Genomic DNA, 20,737 nt, shown 5'->3' with positions numbered 1-20,737 from the left:
GCTAATAAACCATGGTCTGGTTTACGGGAGTTTACACTATCCTGCATATCTCTTAACTCGCCAGCTAGTCAACCCCGCGGCCGGTCTGCTTATTTAATTCGCCAGCCACCACATTCAACTCAGCAATCTCGGACAAATTGAAGATTGAGACACATGCAACGTATGGGAATCTTTATTGAGGAAATGTTTCGCCACACAGTGGCTTCATCAGTCCAATACAAATCAGCATAGGGCCGTAGAAGTGGTTTATATACTGTAGTCAGGTGAGGCGAAGCAGGAGTGTCCTAACACTTGTTGTTCTGTTACGTGTTTCCTTACACCTGTTGTTCTGTTCACCTAGCAGCAAGTAGGCACCTGGGTGTTAGTCGAATGGCGTTGGTCGCATCCTGGGATACAAGATTGAGGACCCCAGTGGAAATAATACAGACAGTCCCCGATGACGCACTGCCCTTCTTGGGTTATCCTGGGTGGCTAACCCTCCGGGGTTAAAAATCCGAACGAAATCTTATCTTATCTTATCTTAACCTGGAACTTCAACGACGTGATATTTGCTCTCCGCCTCAGAATACATAAGGAACTGGCTGTGCTGGGCAGATCAGTTTTAAGAAAGTGACTTAAATGGAATATATACCTCACCACCGCGTCTGCTATCAGCTGCCGGCACTTCTGGTGGACCAGGCCTTTCACACAGGATATCACGAGTCTTGTATACCATTCATGTACAACCTGCCAGACACTGCAATATCATAGAATCTTGGTTCACTACTACTAACCCGTCCCTCGGGTGTGACCTACTTCCACTGGGGAATCCCGCCTACCAGTGACTATGTCTTCGTCTTCTACCCGTCCCTTATCACCTGACGCCAATATATAAGCACCAGCCTTTTTGTCTGTGCTTATGGAGAGTGCAACAGACAAGTAAAGTAGTAGCAGTAGCAACACACACACAGCAGGAGGCATTCTTGAGCTTCCCCAGCGCTCGGGCTTCGGCCCAAAGCTGGGGTGTGGCTCCAAAAGGATCCTGTAGTGCTTGCTACCTTTGCACTTCTTGACATCGTCTGCTGCTATGCAGCTGCCACATCCTTCGAGCCCAGTGTGAGAGGGGTTTGTGGCAGCCCAAGTTGCCTAGCTTCTCCCTCCGAGCCCCGTGAGGGCGGGGAATGGGGCTAGGCCTGAGGACAACTGGTCCCAGAAGATGAGGAGATACTTGTACCTTCTCCTATGGCAAACATTGGTCTGAGACACTCCCACGACAGGGAGCCAAGGCCGGGCCACCTCTTGGAAAAGGCTCGATTATACCGGCGAATCTACAGCAACAACAACATTGCCTGTGCTCGAGTTTCTTCACGACTACTGTGTTCTTTACACAAATTCCAAGACTGAGAAACTGATTGCCTCATCTTCTGTATATGTCCTTGAATTTGTATTGATGGCAAAACGTCTACAATAAAAATACCCAGATGTCGGACATGTGTCTAATTTTCAGTACCTGAGATACCGAAGCAAATTCTTGGGTAGCTTTGATAAAGGTTAGACATATACATGGCATGGCCAGTAGGCCTGCAGCAGTGTTCTTCTAGTCTTATGGTCTTGTGTCCCATCTGTCGACCTCTTTACCGCAACTTAAGAGAAATACGTAGTTGTTAACTACACATCTCTCACCGCTGCCGAATAAGAGAAGACAAATGTTGCGTCTGCAAGATACGTCATCACATTAGTGGCATGACATTCAGTCAATCAAACATGCAATGCCATAGAATTGAGTCACTGGCAACAAGAGAACACTCACTGAACCTGGTAAATTGCTGCACGAGTAGTTTGTCATGCGCTTAACACTACCAACACACATATGCAGTCATGAAAATGAAAGTTCTAATATTATTATATAAGTATTTTAAATTTCCCCAAAACCGAAATAAAGTATTCAGCTATTTTGATTTACTTGGTTTTGTTGGGTTAACTAACATATTAAGGTTAACTTTACGCTGTGTTAAAAATATTATAATATCTGTTAATTAATTATGAATTGCAGGTAAGTTATTATATATATATATATATATATATATATATATATATATATATATATATATATATATAAACACTGATCTCTGGCTGAAGGAGACTCGAACCTACGAACCTTAGGACAAGGTACGCAGTGCTTTACCAATCTACCCACACTGGACCAATACCTTGGCGTGTAGCATCCGCTACACATTTGATCCAAGGCAGCCAGCTTTCAGGGAGAAGGCTTACAGCTTTTCATCTCATCCCCTGCATGTATCAGCCTTACTAGAGATTTGAACAATGCAAGGAATTCGCGAGAGCATGCGAAATATACACAAACAGTGTGGGTAGATTGGTAAAGCACTGCGCACCTTGTCCTAAGGTTCGTAGGTTCGAGTCTCCTTCAGCCAGAGATCAGTGTTTATATATATATATATATATATATATATATATATATATATATATATATATATATATATATATATATTCGCTCCTGTACTTGTCTGGCAGTGGAGCATCCGTTACACAAAACAGAGGTTAGTGAGGCAACAACTAGTGGAATCAGTGGACGTGTGCAGTCAGTCCTCCAGCATCACTCGCTACGCTCAGCCACTCACACACAGCATGAACTCCTTCACTCTCTTCTGTCTTCTGTCCCTCGCCGTCGCCAGGTTAGTGGCTTTTGACTTATACAATGATTTGATTATTTTCCAGTGAAACCGTTGATTATAGTATATATATATATATATATATATATATATATATATATATATATATATATATATATATATATATATATATATATATATATATATATATTTAATTTACGGATTACGAATCGTTCTTTGCCATAAAACCAGAAATAGTCATGCCGTCACCTCGAATTATATTTTTGTATATTTAAGTCAGTATAAAATCTCTATATATTCTACCGGAGTGTACTAACACATAGCCGTCTGCAAGGATTGTTCATACAACTAATATAGTTAGAAGCACCAGAACACGATTCATTAACGTAACTGGTTTATATTCCTCAGTTGTTCGGGGCTGAAATGTCGCGTGTGCGATAATGCAGAGTGGTGCCAGGACCCCAGTACTCTCAACTGTACCTATGGCACGGTCAAAGACGCCTGCGACTGTTGTGACGTCTGCGGCCAGGTGAGTGGCTATTATCAAGGGTCGCGTCTGCGGCCAGGTGAGTGGCTATTATCAAGGGTCGCGTCTGCGGCCAGGTGAGTGGCTATTATCAAGGGTCGCGTCTGCGGCCAGGTGAGTGGCTATTATCAAGGGTCGCGTCTGCGGCCAGGTGAGTGGCTCTTTATTATCAAGGGTCGCGTCTGCGGCCAGGTGAGTGGCTCTTTATTATCAAGGGTCGCGTCTGCGGCCAGGTGATTGGCTCTTTATTATCAAGGGTCGCGTCTGCGGCCAGGTGAGTGGCTCTTTATTATCAAGGGTCGCGTCTGCGCCCATGTGAGTGGCTCTTTATTATCAAGGGTCACGTCTGCGTTCAGGTGAATGGCTCTTTATTATCAAGGGTCGCGTCTGCGGCCAGGTGAGTGGCTCTTCATTATCAAGGGTCGCGTCTGCGCCAGGTGAGTGGCTCTTCATTATCAAGGGTCGAGTCTGCGCCAGGTGAGTGGCTCTTCATTATCAAGGGTCGCGTCTGCGGCCAGGTGAGTGGCTCTTTATTATCAAGGGTCGCGTCTGCGCCAGGTGAGTGGCTCTTCATTATCAAGGTTCGCGTCTGCGCCAGGTGAGTGGCTCTTTATTATCAAGGGTCACGTTTGCGTTCAGGTGAGTGGCTCTTCATTATCAAGGGTCACGTCTGCGTTCAGGTGAGTGGCTCTTCATTATCAAGGGTCACGTCTGCGTTCAGGTGAGTGGCTCTTCATTATCAAGGGTCACGTCTGCGTTCAGGTGAGTGGCTCTTCATTATCAAGGGTCACGTCTGCGTTCAGGTGAGTGGCTCTTCATTATCAAGGGTCACGTCTGCGTTCAGGTGAGTGGCTCTTCATTATCAAGGGTCACGTCTGCGTTCAGGTGAGTGGCTCTTCATTATCAAGGGTCACGTCTGCGTTCAGGTGAGTGGCTCTTCATTATCAAGGGTCACGTCTGCGTTCAGGTGAGTGGCTCTTCATTATCAAGGGTCACGTCTGCGTTCAGGTGAGTGGCTCTTCATTATCAAGGGTCACGTCTGCGTTCAGGTGAGTGGCTCTTCATTATCAAGGGTCACGTCTGCGTTCAGGTGAGTGGCTCTTCATTATCAAGGGTCACGTCTGCGTTCAGGTGAGTGGCTCTTCATTATGAAGCGTCACTTCTGCGGCTAGGTGAGTGACTATTATCAAGGGTCGCGTCTGCGCCAGGTGAGTGGCTCTTTATTATCAAGGGTGTCATATTTTCCTGCAAATATTGAAACAGAAACAGTCAGGCGTGCTTAAATGCTCGTGACATTTTTAAAGAATGACTTTTTATCATTGAGAGAGACGAGGGATACTATTATGCTCGTGGAGCAGCTGTGTGGGCAGCTATTATGCTCGTGGAGCAGCTGTGTGGGCAGCTATTATGCTCGTGGAGCAGCTGTGTGGGCAGCTATTATGCTCGTGGAGCAGCTGTGTGGGCATCTATTATGCTCGTGGAGCAGCTGTGTGGGCAGCTATTATGCTCGTGGAGCAGCTGTGTGGGCAGCTATTATGCTCGTGGAGCAGCTGTGTGGGCATCTATTATGCTCGTGGAGCAGCTGTGTGGGCAGCTATTATGCTCGTGGAGCAGCTGTATGGGCAGCTATTATGCTCGTGGAGCAGCTGTGTGGGCAGCTATTATGCTCGTGGAGCAGCTGTGTGGGCAGCTATTATGCTCGTGGAGCAGCTGTGTGGGCAGCTATTATGCTCGTGGAGCAGCTGTGTGGGCAGCTATTATGCTCGTGGAGCAGCTGTGTGGGCAGCTATTATGCTCGTGGAGCAGCTGTGTGGGCAGCTATTATGCTCGTGGAGCAGCTGTGTGGGCAGCTATTATGCTCGTGGAGCAGCTGTGTGGGCAGCTATTATGCTCGTGGAGCAGCTGTGTGGGCAGCTATTATGCTCGTGGAGCAGCTGTGTGGGCATCTATTATGCTCGTGGAGCAGCTGTGTGGGCAGCTATTATGCTCGTGGAGCAGCTGTGTGGGCAGCTATTATGCTCGTGGAGCAGCTGTGTGGGCAGCTATTATGCTCGTGGAGCAGCTGTGTGGGCAGCTATTATGCTCGTGGAGCAGCTGTGTGGGCAGCTATTATGCTCGTGGAGCAGCTGTGTGGGCAGCTATTATGCTCGTGGAGCAGCTGTGTGAGCAGCTATTATGCTCGTGGAGCAGCTGTGTGGGCAGCTATTATGCTCGTGGAGCAGCTGTGTGGGCAGCTATTATGCTCGTGGAGCAGCTGTGTGGGCAGCTATTATGCTCGTGGAGCAGCTGTGTGGGCAGCTATTATGCTCGTGGAGCAGCTGTGTGGGCAGCTATTATGCTCGTGGAGCAGCTGTGTGGGCATCTATTATGCTCGTGGAGCAGCTGTGTGGGCAGCTATTATGCTCGTGGAGCAGCTGTGTGGGCAGCTATTATGCTCGTGGAGCAGCTGTGTGGGCAGCTATTATGCTCGTGGAGCAGCTGTGTGGGCAGCTATTATGCTCGTGGAGCAGCTGTGTGGGCAGCTATTATGCTCGTGGAGCAGCTGTGTGGGCAGCTATTATGCTCGTGGAGCAGCTGTGTGAGCAGCTATTATGCTCGTGGAGCAGCTGTGTGGGCAGCTATTATGCTCGTGGAGCAGCTGTGTGGGCAGCTATTATGCTCGTGGAGCAGCTGTGTGGGCAGCTATTATGCTCGTGGAGCAGCTGTGTGGGCAGCTATTATGCTCGTGGAGCAGCTGTGTGGGCAGCTATTATGCTCGTGGAGCAGCTGTGTGGGCAGCTATTATGCTCGTGGAGCAGCTGTGTGGGCAGCTATTATGCTCGTGGAGCAGCTGTGTGGGCAGCTATTATGCTCGTGGAGCAGCTGTATGGGCAGCTATTATGCTCGTGGAGCAGCTGTATGGGCAGCTATTATGCTCGTGGAGCAGCTGTATGGGCAGCTATTTTTGTGAATCTACAACTGTTTCTACCCTATCATCATTGTATTTATTTCTGATGTTTCTTTAGCCCTGTTTGTATTCCACTCCTGTTCTTTGTCGAGAAACACTCTCACGTCTTCATGGTTGTAGGTATCGAATCATTTAAGGTTGTGAGCGGTGTTGGGAAGACTATGAAACATCTGAATAACATTGTGAAAACTGAGACACATGTGCAACATCTGGGTATCTTTATTGTAGACGCTTCGCCATCCAGTGGCTTTATCAATACAGATTCTAGGACATAATGTGAAGACAGTAGAACTATATACAAAAGATGAGGTAATCAGTCCCTCAGCCTTGGAGTTAGTGAAGAGCACCGTAGTCGTGAAGAATCTGGAGCACAGGCAAAGAGGCTCCAGAATCTTCACGACTACGGTGCTCTTCACACCAGCTCCAAGGCTGAGGGACTGATTACCTCATCTTTTGTATATAGTTCTACTGTCTTCAAATTATGTCCTAGAAGCTGTATGATAAAGCCACTGGATGGCGAAACGTCTACTATAAAGATACCTAGATGTTTCACATCTGGATATGTTACACATATGTCTCAGTTTTCATCTTGTCGGTATTGTATACCATTCTTGTACAACATTGTTTGTGTTTCCAGGGACCAGGGGAAGTGTGTGGAGGTCCTTGGGACATCAAAGGGAGATGTGGTGTGGGCCTCAAGTGCCAGAAGAAGAAAAATAATGAAGGAATCTGCATTGTTCAGCGTGGAAAGATTTAAAGCCGCCATGTTGACTACCGCCACCATTTTCCAGCTGGTAGAATGGTTAGACAACCACCTGACGCCATCACCACAACATGTCTGCCTCCACATTCACATGTTGTCAACATTGTAACACTAACTGACGTAGCCTTAAAACTGTTATCGATTTTACATTTTTTTTCTAATTAACATGAATGGAATCAGGCTTAAATAAATTACATAAAAAAAATAGTGTTTTATTGTGTTTCAAAAGTATCGAGGAATTAAATTTGACGTTTATGATATGAGACGCTCTGACGTAATGCGTCAGAATCAACCAATCACAAGACAATACCATGCTGACTTTGTGGTTATATTAACCAATCAACAGGTTATCATGCACATTTTACCTTGTTCCAGGATCACATTTATTTGGTGTACCAAGTAAACGAGACAAGACACTTTGTCTCAGAATTTCAAAATTTGTGATAATTACGATACGTAAGACTAATAGGTTTCCTGTTTACGCTTTTAGAGCCTATTTTCGTTTTTATACATTTTTATACATTTTTATACATTTTTTCTTTCACAACAGCAATTAAGTTTAATTACTCTATAACTAATTCACAGCTCCGCGAACATAGGAAGGAAAGATTGGCTGTGAGAATATTATTTAACCCAAGAGCAAGCCTCCTCTTCCATACTGAATGACCCACACGAGTTTAACGCTTTACACACACATGTGTGCATCTCGGTGTACGTACTGTGTTTAAATTAATGTTAGGGTAAAAGCGTTATATAATTTAATTTATGCATTAACTGGGAAGTTTTCCAAGTGATGCTGAACTTGAAGCATTAAGAAGAGAGAAGTGATGCTGCGGTTCTCATATGTATGGGAGATGACGGACAGTAAGGTCGTATGTAATGTATGTCATATTTATAGAATGTTAGGAGATCTCAGATCATACTTCAGCACTGAACGACAGGCGCCACTGAACGACTGGCGCCACTGAACGACTGGCGCCACTGAACGACAGCCACCACTGAACGATAGCCACAACTGAACGACAACCACCACTGAACGACAGCCACCACTGAACGACAGCCACCACTGAACTAGACACCACTGAACGACAGCCACCACTGAACGACAGACACCATTGAACGACAGCCACCACTAAACAATAGCCCCCACTGAACGACAGCCACCACTGAACGATAGCCACCACTGAACGACAGACGCCACTGAATGACAGGCATCACTGAACGACAGACACCACTGAACGATAGCCACCACTGAACGACAGACGTCACAGAAAAACTGGCACCACTGAACGACAGACACCACTGAACGATAGCCACCACTGAACGACAGACGTCACAGAAAAACAGGCACCACTGAACGACAGACACCACTGAACGATAGCCACCACTGAACGACAGACGCCACTGAATGACAGACATCATTGAACGACAGACACCACTGAACGACAGATTCCACTGAACGACAGACGTCACAGAAAAACTGGCACCACTGAACGACAGACACCACTGAACAACAGACACCACTGAGCGACAGACACCACTGAACGACAGACACCACTGAACGACAGACATTGAAAGACAGGCACAACTGAACGACAGCCACCACTGAACGATAGCCACAACTGAACGACAAGCACCACTGAACGACAGCCACCACTAAACTAGGGCCACCACTGAACGACAGTCACCTATCAACGACAGACATCACTGAAAGACAGGCACCACCAAACGACAGCCCCTCTGAACGACAGTCACCACTGAACGACAGACACCACTTGTCATGTAGGGGGGTAATGATTGAATAGGTTATAAGTGGGGAATATGGGAGTAAGCGGGGGGAGTCAGTAGGTAGGGGACAGGCGAGGTGGTAGGAGTGAGGTAGGTAGATAATGACAGGTCAGTGGTGACCACCACGACACTCTCATTAACTCTACACTACTCACTAACATATGCCTCGCCCATTCTTCACTCATATATAAACATAATAAAATATAGGAAAAAAGAATAAATAACGGTGGGCAGTGAATATTACTATTCTACTCAAACACAGTTTATTATTAAGTCTTTGTACAATAATATATTTGGGAACAGGAGAACATTATTGTGGTTTAGATAAATGGGATGGTATGTATAAGCAGTGAGACAGGGAATACAATTAGCTTGGCGAAACAGAATATAACTTACAATATAGTACAGAGGACAGTTCACTACAGGAACTAAGCCACAGGTCCCAAGACCTACACAGCACGAGTACTGCGCCAAGCCAGTACTCAGCCCAATGCCTCCAACAGTCTCCTCCAGAGACTTCAGCAGCCTTCTCCCGAGCCCTGCACCCCAGCAGCAGCTCCGCTCGAAGTCTCTGCTCAGGAGCTCTGCACCCCAGCAGCAGCTCCGCTCGAATCTCCTGATTATGCTCTTCCTTGGGCTTTTATGGTGGTCCAAGCACCCTCCACAACCACGTGTACGACCTGACGCCTAGGTCTGAGGCATCAAGAACAAAAGACCTCAGACGTGGGCGTGGCTACAAACGTTTGCCAAGGCAAGGTGTGACCATATAATTGGTTAAATTAGGTCTCCCCAGAGACCTCACAAGCCCAGCTGGACTACATCACACACTGAACGACAATCACCACTGAGCGACAGACACCACAGAACGACAGACATCACTGAACGACAGACATCACTGAACGACAGCCACCACTGAACGACAGACATCATTGAAAGACAGGCAACACCGAACGACAGACATCACTGAAAGACAAATAAAACTGAACGAGAGACACCACTGAACGACAGACATCACTGGACGACAGACACCACTGAACGAGAGATACCACCGAACGACAGCCACCAATGAACGATAGACACCACTGAACGACAGACACCACTGAACGAAAAGACACCACTGAACGACAGACATCACTGAACGACAGACGCCACTGAGCGACATATATCACTGTAAGAAAGGCACCACTGAACGACAGACACCAATGAACGACAGACATCACTGAACGACAGGCACCACTGAACGATAGCCCCCACTGAACTACAGATACCACTTAACGACAAACCACTGAACGACAGCTACCACTGAACGATAGACACCACTGAACGACAGACATCACTGAACGAGAGACACCACTGAACTAGACACCACCGAACGACAAATACCACTGAACGACAGACACCACTGAATGACAGACATCACTGAACGACAGACACCACTGAACTAGACACCACTGAACGACAGACACCACTGAACGACAGACATCACTGAAAGATAGGCATCATTGAAAGACAGGCACCACTGAACGACAGATACCACTGTAAGACAGGAACCACTGAACGACAGACATCAATGAACTACAGATACCACTGAACGACAAACCACTGAACAACAGCCATCACTGAACGATAGACACCAGTGAACGACAGACACCACTGAACGATAGGTACCACTGAACGACAGCAACCATTGAACGACAGACAACACTGAACGACAGCCACCACTGAACGACAGACATCACTGAATGATAAACACAACTGAACGACATTCACCATTGAACGATAGACACCACTGAACGAGAGACATCACTGAACGACAACCACCACTGAACGACAGACACCACTGAACGACAGCCACCACTGAACGATATCCACCACTGAACGACAGCCACCAATGAACGACAGACAGCTCTGAACGACAGCCACCACTGAACGACAGACACAACTGATTGACAGACATCATTCAACGACAGACACCATTGAACGACACACACCACTGAACGACAGCCACCACTGAACGACAGCCACCACTGAACGACAGACACCATTGAACGACAGACACCACTGAATGACAGCCACCACTGAACGACAGCCACCACTGAACGACAGACATCACTGAACGACAGCCACTACAGAACTAGACACCACTGAACGACAGACACCACTGAATGACAGACATCACTGAACGACAGACACCACTGAACTAGACACCACTGAACGATAGATGCCACTGAACGACAGACATCACTGAAAAACAGGCATCATTGAAAGACAAGCACCACTGAACGACAGATACCACTGGACGACAGCCACCACTGAGCGACAGATATCACTGTAAGACAGGCACCACTGAACGACAGACACCACTGAACGACAGACATCACTGAACGACAGGCACCGCTGAACGATAGCCCCCACTGAATTACAGATACCACTGAAGGACACACCACTGAACGACAGTCACCACTGAACGATAGACACCACTGAACGACAGACACCACTCAACGATAGGCACCACTGAACGACAGCCACCACTGAACGACAGACACCAGAGAACGACAGCCACCACTGAACGACAGACACCACTGAATGATAGACACCACTGAACGACATTCACCATTGAACGATAGACACTACTGAACGAGAGACATCACTGAACGACAGCCACCACTGAACGACAGACACCACTGAACGACAGCCACAACTGAACGATAGCCACCACTGAACGACAGCCACCACTGAATGACAGCCACTACTGAACGACAGCCACCACTGAACGAGACACCACTGAACGACAGCCACCACTGAACGATAGACACCACTGAACGATAGACACCACTGAACGACAGACACCACTCAACGATAGGCACCACTGAACGACAGCCACCACTGAACGACAGACACCAGAGAACGACAGCCACCACTGAACGACAGACACCACTGAATGATAGACACCACTGAACGACATTCACCATTGAACGATAGACACTACTGAACGAGAGACATCACTGAACGACAGCCACCACTGAACGACAGACACCTCTGAACGACAGCCACCACTGAACGAGACACCACTGAACGATAGACACCACTGAATGACAGCCACTACTGAACGACAGCCACCACTGAACGAGACACCACTGAACGACAGCCACCACTGACCGACAGACACCACTGAACGACAGACACCACTGAACGATAGACACCACTGAACGACACACCACTGAACGAGAGCCACCACTGAATGATAGATACCACTGAACGACAGACACCACTCAACGACAGACACCACTGAACGACAGACATCACTGAAAGACAAACACCACTGAATGATAGACACCACTGAACGACAGACACCACTGAACGTGTACTTAGCTCTGTGAAGACCTGTTTGCGCGCTCTCTACGAATTGAAGCAAGATGCCCTCCATCGAGCAACTTTACCAACAGCTTAAGGAAGAATTGAGGATGGCGAAGATGGAAATTCGGCGACTGACCGAGGAAAACAAGAAGATTCGTAGTAGTCCTCCTGTTTTGAGTCCTCAGGTCAAGAAGGGAAACTAGACAGTGGCTGGACAGCAGGGAACGAAGTTGATGATCAAGAAGACGAATGGAAAGGTAGAAACGGTGAAGAAGAAAGAGACTGCCGTGGAAACTGTTGTGGAAACATCTAATACATTCTCAGTGCTACCCGACGAATGTGAGTCGACTACTGGGAACGTCACAACGAAAGACATTAAGGAAGGTAAGAATATTGTTGTTGTTGGGGATAGCCAAGTTAGGTATATGGATAGGGCGTTCTGCTTGAAGGACAGGAGTAGGAGACAGAGAGTTTGCTTTCCTGGGGCTGGGATGGAGGATATTGTTAGCTGTCTGGATGACATCATGAGAGGTAATGGGAGCAATCCTATTATCTGTCTCAGTGCTGGAGGCAACGATGTTGGCAGACGTAGGAGTGAAGACCTGATTAGCAGGTATAGGTCAACAATAGAAATAATTAGGAGTAAGGGTGGGAACCCTGTCATATGTGGTATTTTGCCAAGGAGAGGAGTTGGAAATGAATGGTTGTCCAGGGCAATTGGTGTCAATTGCTGGCTGGACAAATACTGTAAGGAAAATGCGGTAACATTCATTGACAACTGGGACCCCTTCTATGGCAGAAATGACATGTATGCCAGGGATGGGGTTCACTTATCTAGGTCTGGGGTGGTAGCACTGGCAACTGCAGTGGAGGGAGCAGTTAGGACTTTAAACTAGGAATAGTTAGTGGTATGGGTTTTGGCAGGAAAACAGTGAAGTCCCAGTGTAGTAATATTGCGAGTTCTAGGGGAACTAGTAATAAGCAGAACGAGGTATATATTGAAAAGCCAGGGACTTTGGGTGATAAGGACAGTAATAGGTTTAGTAGAAAAACAGAAATGAGCAGGAAGGGTAAAGAGAAAGGAGAGTCTTTCAATGTTTATTATGCTAATTGCCGTAGTGCTAGGAATAAGATGGACGAGTTGAGATTAGTTGCTAGTGCAGGTAACATTGATGTATTTGCCTTAACTGAGACGTGGTTTAATTCAAAAAGTCGGGACATGCCTGCGGAATGTCATATTCAGGGTTTTAAATTGTTCCAAGTAGATAGAAGTATCGGGAAGGGGGGTGGGGTGGCATTGTATGTCCGAGATCGCTTGAACTGTTACATAAAAACGGGTATTAAGTCTGAAGTAACACATACAGAGTCTGTTTGGATAGAATTTTCAGAGGGGCATGAAAAACTGATTTTAGGAGTGATATACCGTCCCCCAAACTTAGATAGGGACCAAGGGAGACTACTATGGGAGGAAATTGTTAAGGCCACAAGGCACGATAATGTAGTAATTCTAGGAGACTTTAACTTTAGTCATATTGATTGGAATTTCTTGACTGGGAATTTAGAATCATACGACTTCTTAGAAGTAGTTCAGGATTGTTTTTTTGAAGCAGTTTGTGACAGAACCTACAAGGGGAAATAACCTGCTTGACTTAGTTATGGCAAACAATGAATCCCTTCTTAATAATTTAGAAATTTCAGAGGAACTGGGTGCTAGCGACCACAAATCAATTACATTTAGCATTGAATGGAAGTACGATAGTAGCGATAACTCAGTAACAGTCCCAGATTTTCGCTTAGCAGATTACGATGGGCTTAGAGAACACTTATCATCTGTTGACTGGGGTAACGAAGTGAGCTATCAATATGACAGTTTTCTGAACACTATACATGCTGCTCAAAGAACGTTTATCCCATATAAAGAAATTAGATCAAATAGAAATGACCCAAAATGGATGAATAATAGGCTCAAATATCTACTAGGGCATAAGAAAGGAATTTATAGGCGTATCAAAAGAGGTGAGGGTCATCTTATGAATCAGTATATTTACGTTAAGGGGGACATTAAAAAGGGGATAAGAAAAGCTAAAAGGGACTATGAAATTAAAGTTGCTAGGGATTCTAAAACTAACCCAAAAAGTTTTTTCCAGGTCTATAGAACAAAAGTTAGAGATAAGATAGGTCCCCTTAAAAATAACTATGTGCACCTTACTGACAAAGAGAATGAAATGTGCTCGATTTTAAATAATTATTTTCTCTCAGTTTTTACACAGGAAGACACTAACAATATTCCAGTAATTAATTTTTATAGTGGGCTTGAAGAAGATAAATTATGTAACATCACAGTCACTAGTGAAATGGTTGTGAAGCAGATAGACAGACTGAAGCAAAATAAGTCGCCGGGTCCTGATGAGGTTTTTTCAAGGGTTCTTAAGGAATGCAAAATGGAACTCTGTGAACCATTAACTAATATTTTTAATTTATCTCTTCAAACAGGTGTAGTGTCTGATATGTGGAAGATGGCTAATGTAATTCCTATTTTTAAAACAGGGGACAAGTCGTTACCGTCAAATTACCGCCCAATAAGCCTGACCTCAACTGTAGGCAAATTACTAGAGTCAATTATAGCTGAGATTATAAAAAGCCATCTCGATAAGCATAGCTTGATTAATGATACTCAGCATGGATTCACAAGAGGCCGGTCTTGTCTAACTAATTTATTAACTTTCTTCAGTAAAGCTTTAGAGGCTGTTGACCACGATAAAGAATTTGATATTATTTACTTAGATTTTAGTAAGGCTTTTGATAGAGTTCCGCACCATAGACTGTTAAAGAAAGTGGCAGCTCATGGCATTGGGGGAAAAGTGCTCTCGTGGATCGAGTCATGGCTCACTGACAGGAAGCAGAGAGTGTCCATAAATGGGGTTAAATCCGAGTGGGGATCTGTAACAAGTGGCGTTCCACAGGGATCAGTCTTGGGCCCGTTGTTGTTTATAATATATATCAATGATCTTGATGAGGGAATTACTAGTGATATGAGCAAATTCGCCGATGACACAAAGATAGGTAGGATAGAGTCAAGGTGATAAAGCCACTGGATGGCGAAACGTCTACAATAAAGATATCCAGATGTTGCACATGTGTCTTAACTTTCATAGGTAGGATAATTGATTCAAACGTGGATGTTATGGAACTTCAGGAGGATTTAAACAAACTCTATTCTTGGTCAGAAAAGTGGCAGATGCAGTTCAATGTAGATAAATGCAAGGTTCTGAAGCTTGGGAGTGTCCATAACCCTAGTACTTATAAGTTAAATGATGTAGAACTTAGCCATACAGATTGCGAAAAGGACTTGGGGGTTATGGTGAGCAGCAACCTTAAACCAAGACAGCAATGCCTAAGCGTACGTAATAAGGCAAATAGATTACTGGGATTTATATCAAGAAGTGTAAGCAACAGAAGTCCAGAGGTCATACTGCAGCTTTATACATCATTAGTAAGGCCTCACCTAGATTATGCAGCTCAGTTCTGGTCTCCATATTACAGAATGGACGTAAATTCGTTAGAAAACATTCAGCGTAGGATGACTAAATTAATACATAGCATTAGAAATCTTCCTTATGAAGAAAGATTGAAGACTCTTAAGTTACATTCACTTGTTAGACGAAGAATGAGGGGAGACCTGATCGAAGTGTATAAGTGGAAGATAGGTATTAATAAAGGGGATATTAATAAGGTCTTGAGGATGTCTCTCCAAGAGAGAACCCGCAGTAATGGATTTAAATTAGATAAGTTTAGATTTAGAAAGGACATAGGAAAGTATTGGTTTGGAAATAGGGTAGTTGATGAGTGGAACAGTCTACCTAGTTGGGTTATTGAGGCTGGGACTTTGGGTAGTTTCAAATTTAGGTTGGATAAGTACATGAGTGGAAGGGGTTGGATTTGAGTGGGACTTTCACATCAGAGCTTATTTCTTGGGTGGCATTGAAAATTGGGTTGGGCAAATGTTTTGTTACTGGGATGAATTGTAAAGGACCTGCCTAGTATGGGCCAACAGGCCTCCTGCAGTGTTCCCCTTTTCTTATGTTCTTATGACAGCGACCACTGAACGACAGACACCACTGAACGATAGACACCACTGAACTACAGACAACACTGAACGACAAACATCACTGAAAGACAGGCACCACTGAACGATAGCGCCCACTGAACGACAGTCACCAATCAACGACAGACACCACTGAACGACAGACATCACTGAAAGACAGGCACCACTAAGCGACAGACATCACTGAACGACAGACACCACAGAACGACAGACATCATTGAACGACAGACATCACTGAACGACAGACATCACTAAACGACAGTCACCAATGAACGACAGATATCATTGAAAGACAGGCACCACCAAACGACAGCCCCTCTGAACGACAGGCACCACTGAACGACAGCCATCATTGAACGAGAGACACCACTGAACGACAGACACCACTGAACGACAGACACCACTGAACGACAGATATCACTAAAAGACCGGTACCACTGAACGATAGCCCCCAATGAACGACAGTCACCACTGAACGATAGACACCACTGAACGACAGACATCACTGAAAGGCAGGCACCACTGAACGACAGACATCACTAGACGACAGACACCACTGAACGACAGACACCACTGAACAACAGACATCACTGAACGACAGTCACCAGTGAACGACAGACATCATTGAAAGACAGCTACCACCGAACAACAGCCCCTCTGAACGACAAGCACCACTGAACGACAGCCACCAATGAACGATAAACACCACTGAACGATAGACACCACTGAACGACAGACACCACTGAATGACAGTCATCACTGAACGACAGACACCACTGAACTAGACACCACTGAACGACAGATATCACTGAACGACAGACGTCACAGAAAAACAGGCACCACTGAACGACAGACACCACTGAACGACAGACACCACTGAACGACAGACATCATTGAAAGACAGGCACCACTGAACGACAGCTACCACTGAACGACAGCCACAGGTCAACGATACCTCCCACTGAACGACAGCCACCACTGAACGATAGCCACCAATGAACGATAAACACCACTGAACGACAGACACCACTGAATGACAGTCATCACTGAACGACAGACACCACTGAACTAGACACCACTGAACGACAGATATCACTGAACGACAGACGTCACAGAAAAACAGGCACCACTGAACGACAGACACCACTGAACGACAGACACCACTGAACGACAGACATCATTGAAAGACAGGCACCACTGAACGACAGCTACCACTGAACGACAGCCACAGGTCAACGATACCTCCCACTAAACGACAGCCACCACTGAACGATAGCCACTACTGAACGACAGGCATCACTGAACGACAGCCACCACTAAACAAGCGCCACCACCGAACGACAGCCACCACTGAACGACAGCCACCACTGGCGATACTTCCCACTGAACGACAGCCACCACTGAACGACAGCCACCACTGAACGACAGCCACCACTAAACGGATTAATACATAAACCCTTACAAATAAACTAATGAAAACAGATGCGGGTACCGTCTGTGACACAACTGCTGCTGGAGTTCCCAGGTAACGTACACATCAACTTGCCTAGCCATATGACGTGGCTAGCCAGTCCTCCAGCACCACCGCCAACATGAAGATCTCAACCCTCCTCTGTCTCCTCTTCATCGCTGTCTCCAGGTTAGATGCTCTTCCTGTGGCCAGCTGAGCCTTCTCAATGTGTCTCTTAATTAAGGTTTAGTGAGTTGAACGCTTAACATGAAATAAAACGGTGAGTTCTCTGGATATTGTATTACATGTTTTGTTTTTCGTAACTGAAGAGGTTTTAACGTATTAAAATACAGACTAATCATATTTTGGGTTTATAATTAGTATTATATAGGTATGTATATCACCTGGTTTTTTCAACTGGAATGTAACTAGACAGTGGTCAGTGGGGAGGACCCGCCTAGTAAGAAGCACAGTAATGATCTTCTTGGATATTTCTCAGTTGCTCTGGGCTGCGCTGTATGCCGTGTGGAACAAGGCATCCCTGCAGTGACCCAAGCACCTTGAACTGTCCCTGGGGCACCGTCAAGGACATCTGTAATTGTTGTGACATCTGTGGCAAGGTGGGTGGTTAGTGACCAGGGTATCATCAAAGGCAGTGTCATGTGTCAAGAGACCAATAACTCTGTTAAGTTTAGATAGTCATTGTCATATTCGGAGGCTTCGCAGTGCTATGATTTCTTTCGAGACAGAGAAGCATTTGCTATATATTAATAAAAGATACTGTGAGCCAAAGGTATGTCAGAGTTACGTGGATTAGTTTTGTGAGTGATAGTGTGACTGTATTTATTGTGTACTTGATTGTTTGAATCTGTTATTCTTTTTATGTGGGAAAAAATGGGCTTTTTATATCTCTTGCTTTATAATCTAATAATTTTTAAAGGGGTGAACCGGTAGCCCAGCGGAAGGCCTCGATCAGATGATCAAAAGCTCCAGTTGTTGGTTATCATATGACTTACACCGCTTCAGGAAACAATTGTTCTGTCTTGATCAACCTTTACTTCCTACCTACCTTTCTACCTACCTACCTTTCTATCTACCTACCTTTCTACTTACCTACCTACCTACCTACCTACCTACCTACCTACCTACCTACCTACCTACCTACCTTCGCTTTGAAAAACACCCGATTCGGAACACATGTAAGAACATAAGAACATAAGAACGAAGGAACACTGCAGAAGGCCTACTGGCCCATGCGAGGCAGGTCCAAGTCTCCTACCGGCTTAAGCCAATGCACCCAACCTAGTCAGGTCAGGTCACATTGACTTAAGGGAGGAACACGGCAACCGACCTGGTAGCACAAGCTATCAGGTCTAACTCACACCCACCCACATCCACTCATGTATTTATCCAACCTATTTTTAAAGCTACACAACGTTCTGGCCTCTATAACGGTACTTGGGAGTTTGTTCCACTCATCCACAACTCTATTACCAAACCAGTACTTTCCTATATCCTTCCTGAATCTGAATTTTTCCAACTTAAAACCATTGCTGCGAGTCCTGTCTAGGCTAGATATTTTCAGCACACTATTTACATCCCCTTTATTTATTCCTGTCTTCCATTTATACACCTCAATCATATCCCCCCTAATTCTACGTCTTTCTAGAGAGTGCAGATTCAGGGCCCTTAGTCTATCCTCATAGGGAAGGTTTCTGATACATGGGATCAACTTTGTCATCCTCCTTTGTACATTTTCCAGAGAATTTATATCCATTCTGTAATAAGGTGACCAAAACTGTGCAGCATAATCTAAATGAGGCCTAACCAAGGATGTATAGAGTTGAAGAACAACCTGAGGACTCCTATTATTTATGCTTCTTGATATGAAGCCAAGGATTCTATTAGCTTTATTGCGAACACTTATGCACTGTTGTCTTGGTTTCAGATTACTGCTAACCAGAACTCCTAAATCTTTTTCGCAATCCGTAATATTAAGATCTACATTATTTAGTTTATATGTGGCATGGTTATTGTCCTGTCCAACATTTAGAACTTTGCATTTGTCTATATTAAACTGCATCTGCCACTTCTCCGACCACTGCATCAGTCTATTCAAATCTTCTTGGAGTGCTCGAATGTCCTCGTCAGAATGAATTCGACGGCCTATTTTGGTGTCATCGGCAAACTTGCCGATGTCGCTCTTTATGCCCTCATCTATGTCGTTTATGTAGATTGTGAACAGCAGGGGGCCCAACACTGACCCCTGTGGAACACCGCTCGTGACACTTCCCCACTCTGATTTCTCCCCATTTATGCAAACTCTCTGCTGCCTATTTGTCAACCATGCCTCTATCCAGGAAAAAATTTCTCCTCCTATTCCATGTGCTTTAATTTTCCTCAATAGTCTCTGATGTGGGACCCTGTCAAAAGCCTTACTGAAGTCCATATACACAATATCATATTCATTACCATGATCTACCTCCTCAAATACCTTAGTGAAAAAAGTTAATAAATTCGTAAGGCAGGAACGCCCCTTTGTAAAACCATGCTGAGATTCGTTGATTAATTTATGCTTTTCAAGGTGGCTACGAACTGCCTCGGCAATTATTGATTCCATAAATTTTCCCACTATGGAGGTTAGGCTTATTGGTCTATAGTTCGAAGCTAAGGACCTGTCACCTGTTTTGAAAATAGGTATCACATTTGCCATCTTCCACTTATCTGGCACCATGCCAGTTTGTAGTGATATGTTGAAAAGATTAGCCAAAGGTGTGCTAAGCTCCTCTTTACATTCCTTTAGAACCCTTGCATACAGTTCATCAGGGCCTGGGGATTTGTTAGGTTTTAATTTATCTATTTGCCTAAGGACCATGTCACTTGTGACCCTAATAGTGCACAGTTTATTATCGTCCTGTTCTACATAATTTATCATTACTGGAATATCGCCGGTATCCTCCTGTGTAAAAACTGAGAGGAAGTATGTGTTAAAAATTCTACACATTTCCTTATCACTGTCAGTGAGCTGACCCGAGGAACTTTTGAGTGGGCCTATCTTGTCCCTGATCTTACTTCTGTATACCTGAAAGAATCCTTTTGGGTTAGTCTTCGATTCTCTTGCAACTTTAACCTCATAATCTCTTTTTGCTTTTTAATATGTTCATGAAC

At 45.1% G+C, this 20,737-nt stretch overlaps 2 protein-coding genes across 2 annotated transcripts in view; both read left to right on the top strand.

Annotated features, from left to right (window-relative positions):
* The first annotated feature begins 2,514 nt into the window (after window positions 1-2,514).
* On the top strand, window positions 2,515-7,074 carry LOC128698959 (single insulin-like growth factor-binding domain protein-2). Its single transcript, XM_070096957.1, has 3 exons — window positions 2,515-2,675; window positions 3,042-3,162; window positions 6,744-7,074. Exons 1-3 carry the CDS (start codon window positions 2,629-2,631, stop codon window positions 6,861-6,863), a joined length of 288 nt encoding a protein of 95 aa, XP_069953058.1. The 5' UTR covers window positions 2,515-2,628; the 3' UTR covers window positions 6,864-7,074.
* A 10,527-nt stretch (window positions 7,075-17,601) lies between these two features.
* Window positions 17,602-20,737, top strand: part of LOC128698873 (venom protein 302) — a 3,624-nt gene continuing 488 nt past the window's right edge. The window contains exons 1-2 of the mRNA XM_053791283.2: window positions 17,602-17,758; window positions 18,069-18,189. Coding sequence (XP_053647258.1) covers window positions 17,712-17,758; window positions 18,069-18,189 — 168 coding nt within the window. The 5' untranslated portion in view covers window positions 17,602-17,711. The remainder of the gene's footprint in view (window positions 17,759-18,068; window positions 18,190-20,737) is intronic.

Source organism: Cherax quadricarinatus, chromosome 55 (genome assembly GCF_038502225.1).
Source record: "Cherax quadricarinatus isolate ZL_2023a chromosome 55, ASM3850222v1, whole genome shotgun sequence".
NCBI lineage: Eukaryota > Metazoa > Arthropoda > Malacostraca > Decapoda > Parastacidae > Cherax > Cherax quadricarinatus.
Note: the sequence above shows the minus strand (reverse complement) of the source record. Positions and strands in the feature narration are given on the sequence as shown.

Excerpts from the sequence above, each read along its gene's own strand:
- LOC128698959 (XM_070096957.1), top strand. The coding sequence starts at position 2,629 with ATGAACTCCTTCACTCTCTTCTGTCTTCTGTCCCTCGCCGTCGCCAG. Across the intron at positions 2,676-3,041 it reads CTGTCCCTCGCCGTCGCCAG|TTGTTCGGGGCTGAAATGTC; the intron begins GTTAGTGGCTTT and ends TATATTCCTCAG. Across the intron at positions 3,163-6,743 it reads GTTGTGACGTCTGCGGCCAG|GGACCAGGGGAAGTGTGTGG; the intron begins GTGAGTGGCTAT and ends TTGTGTTTCCAG.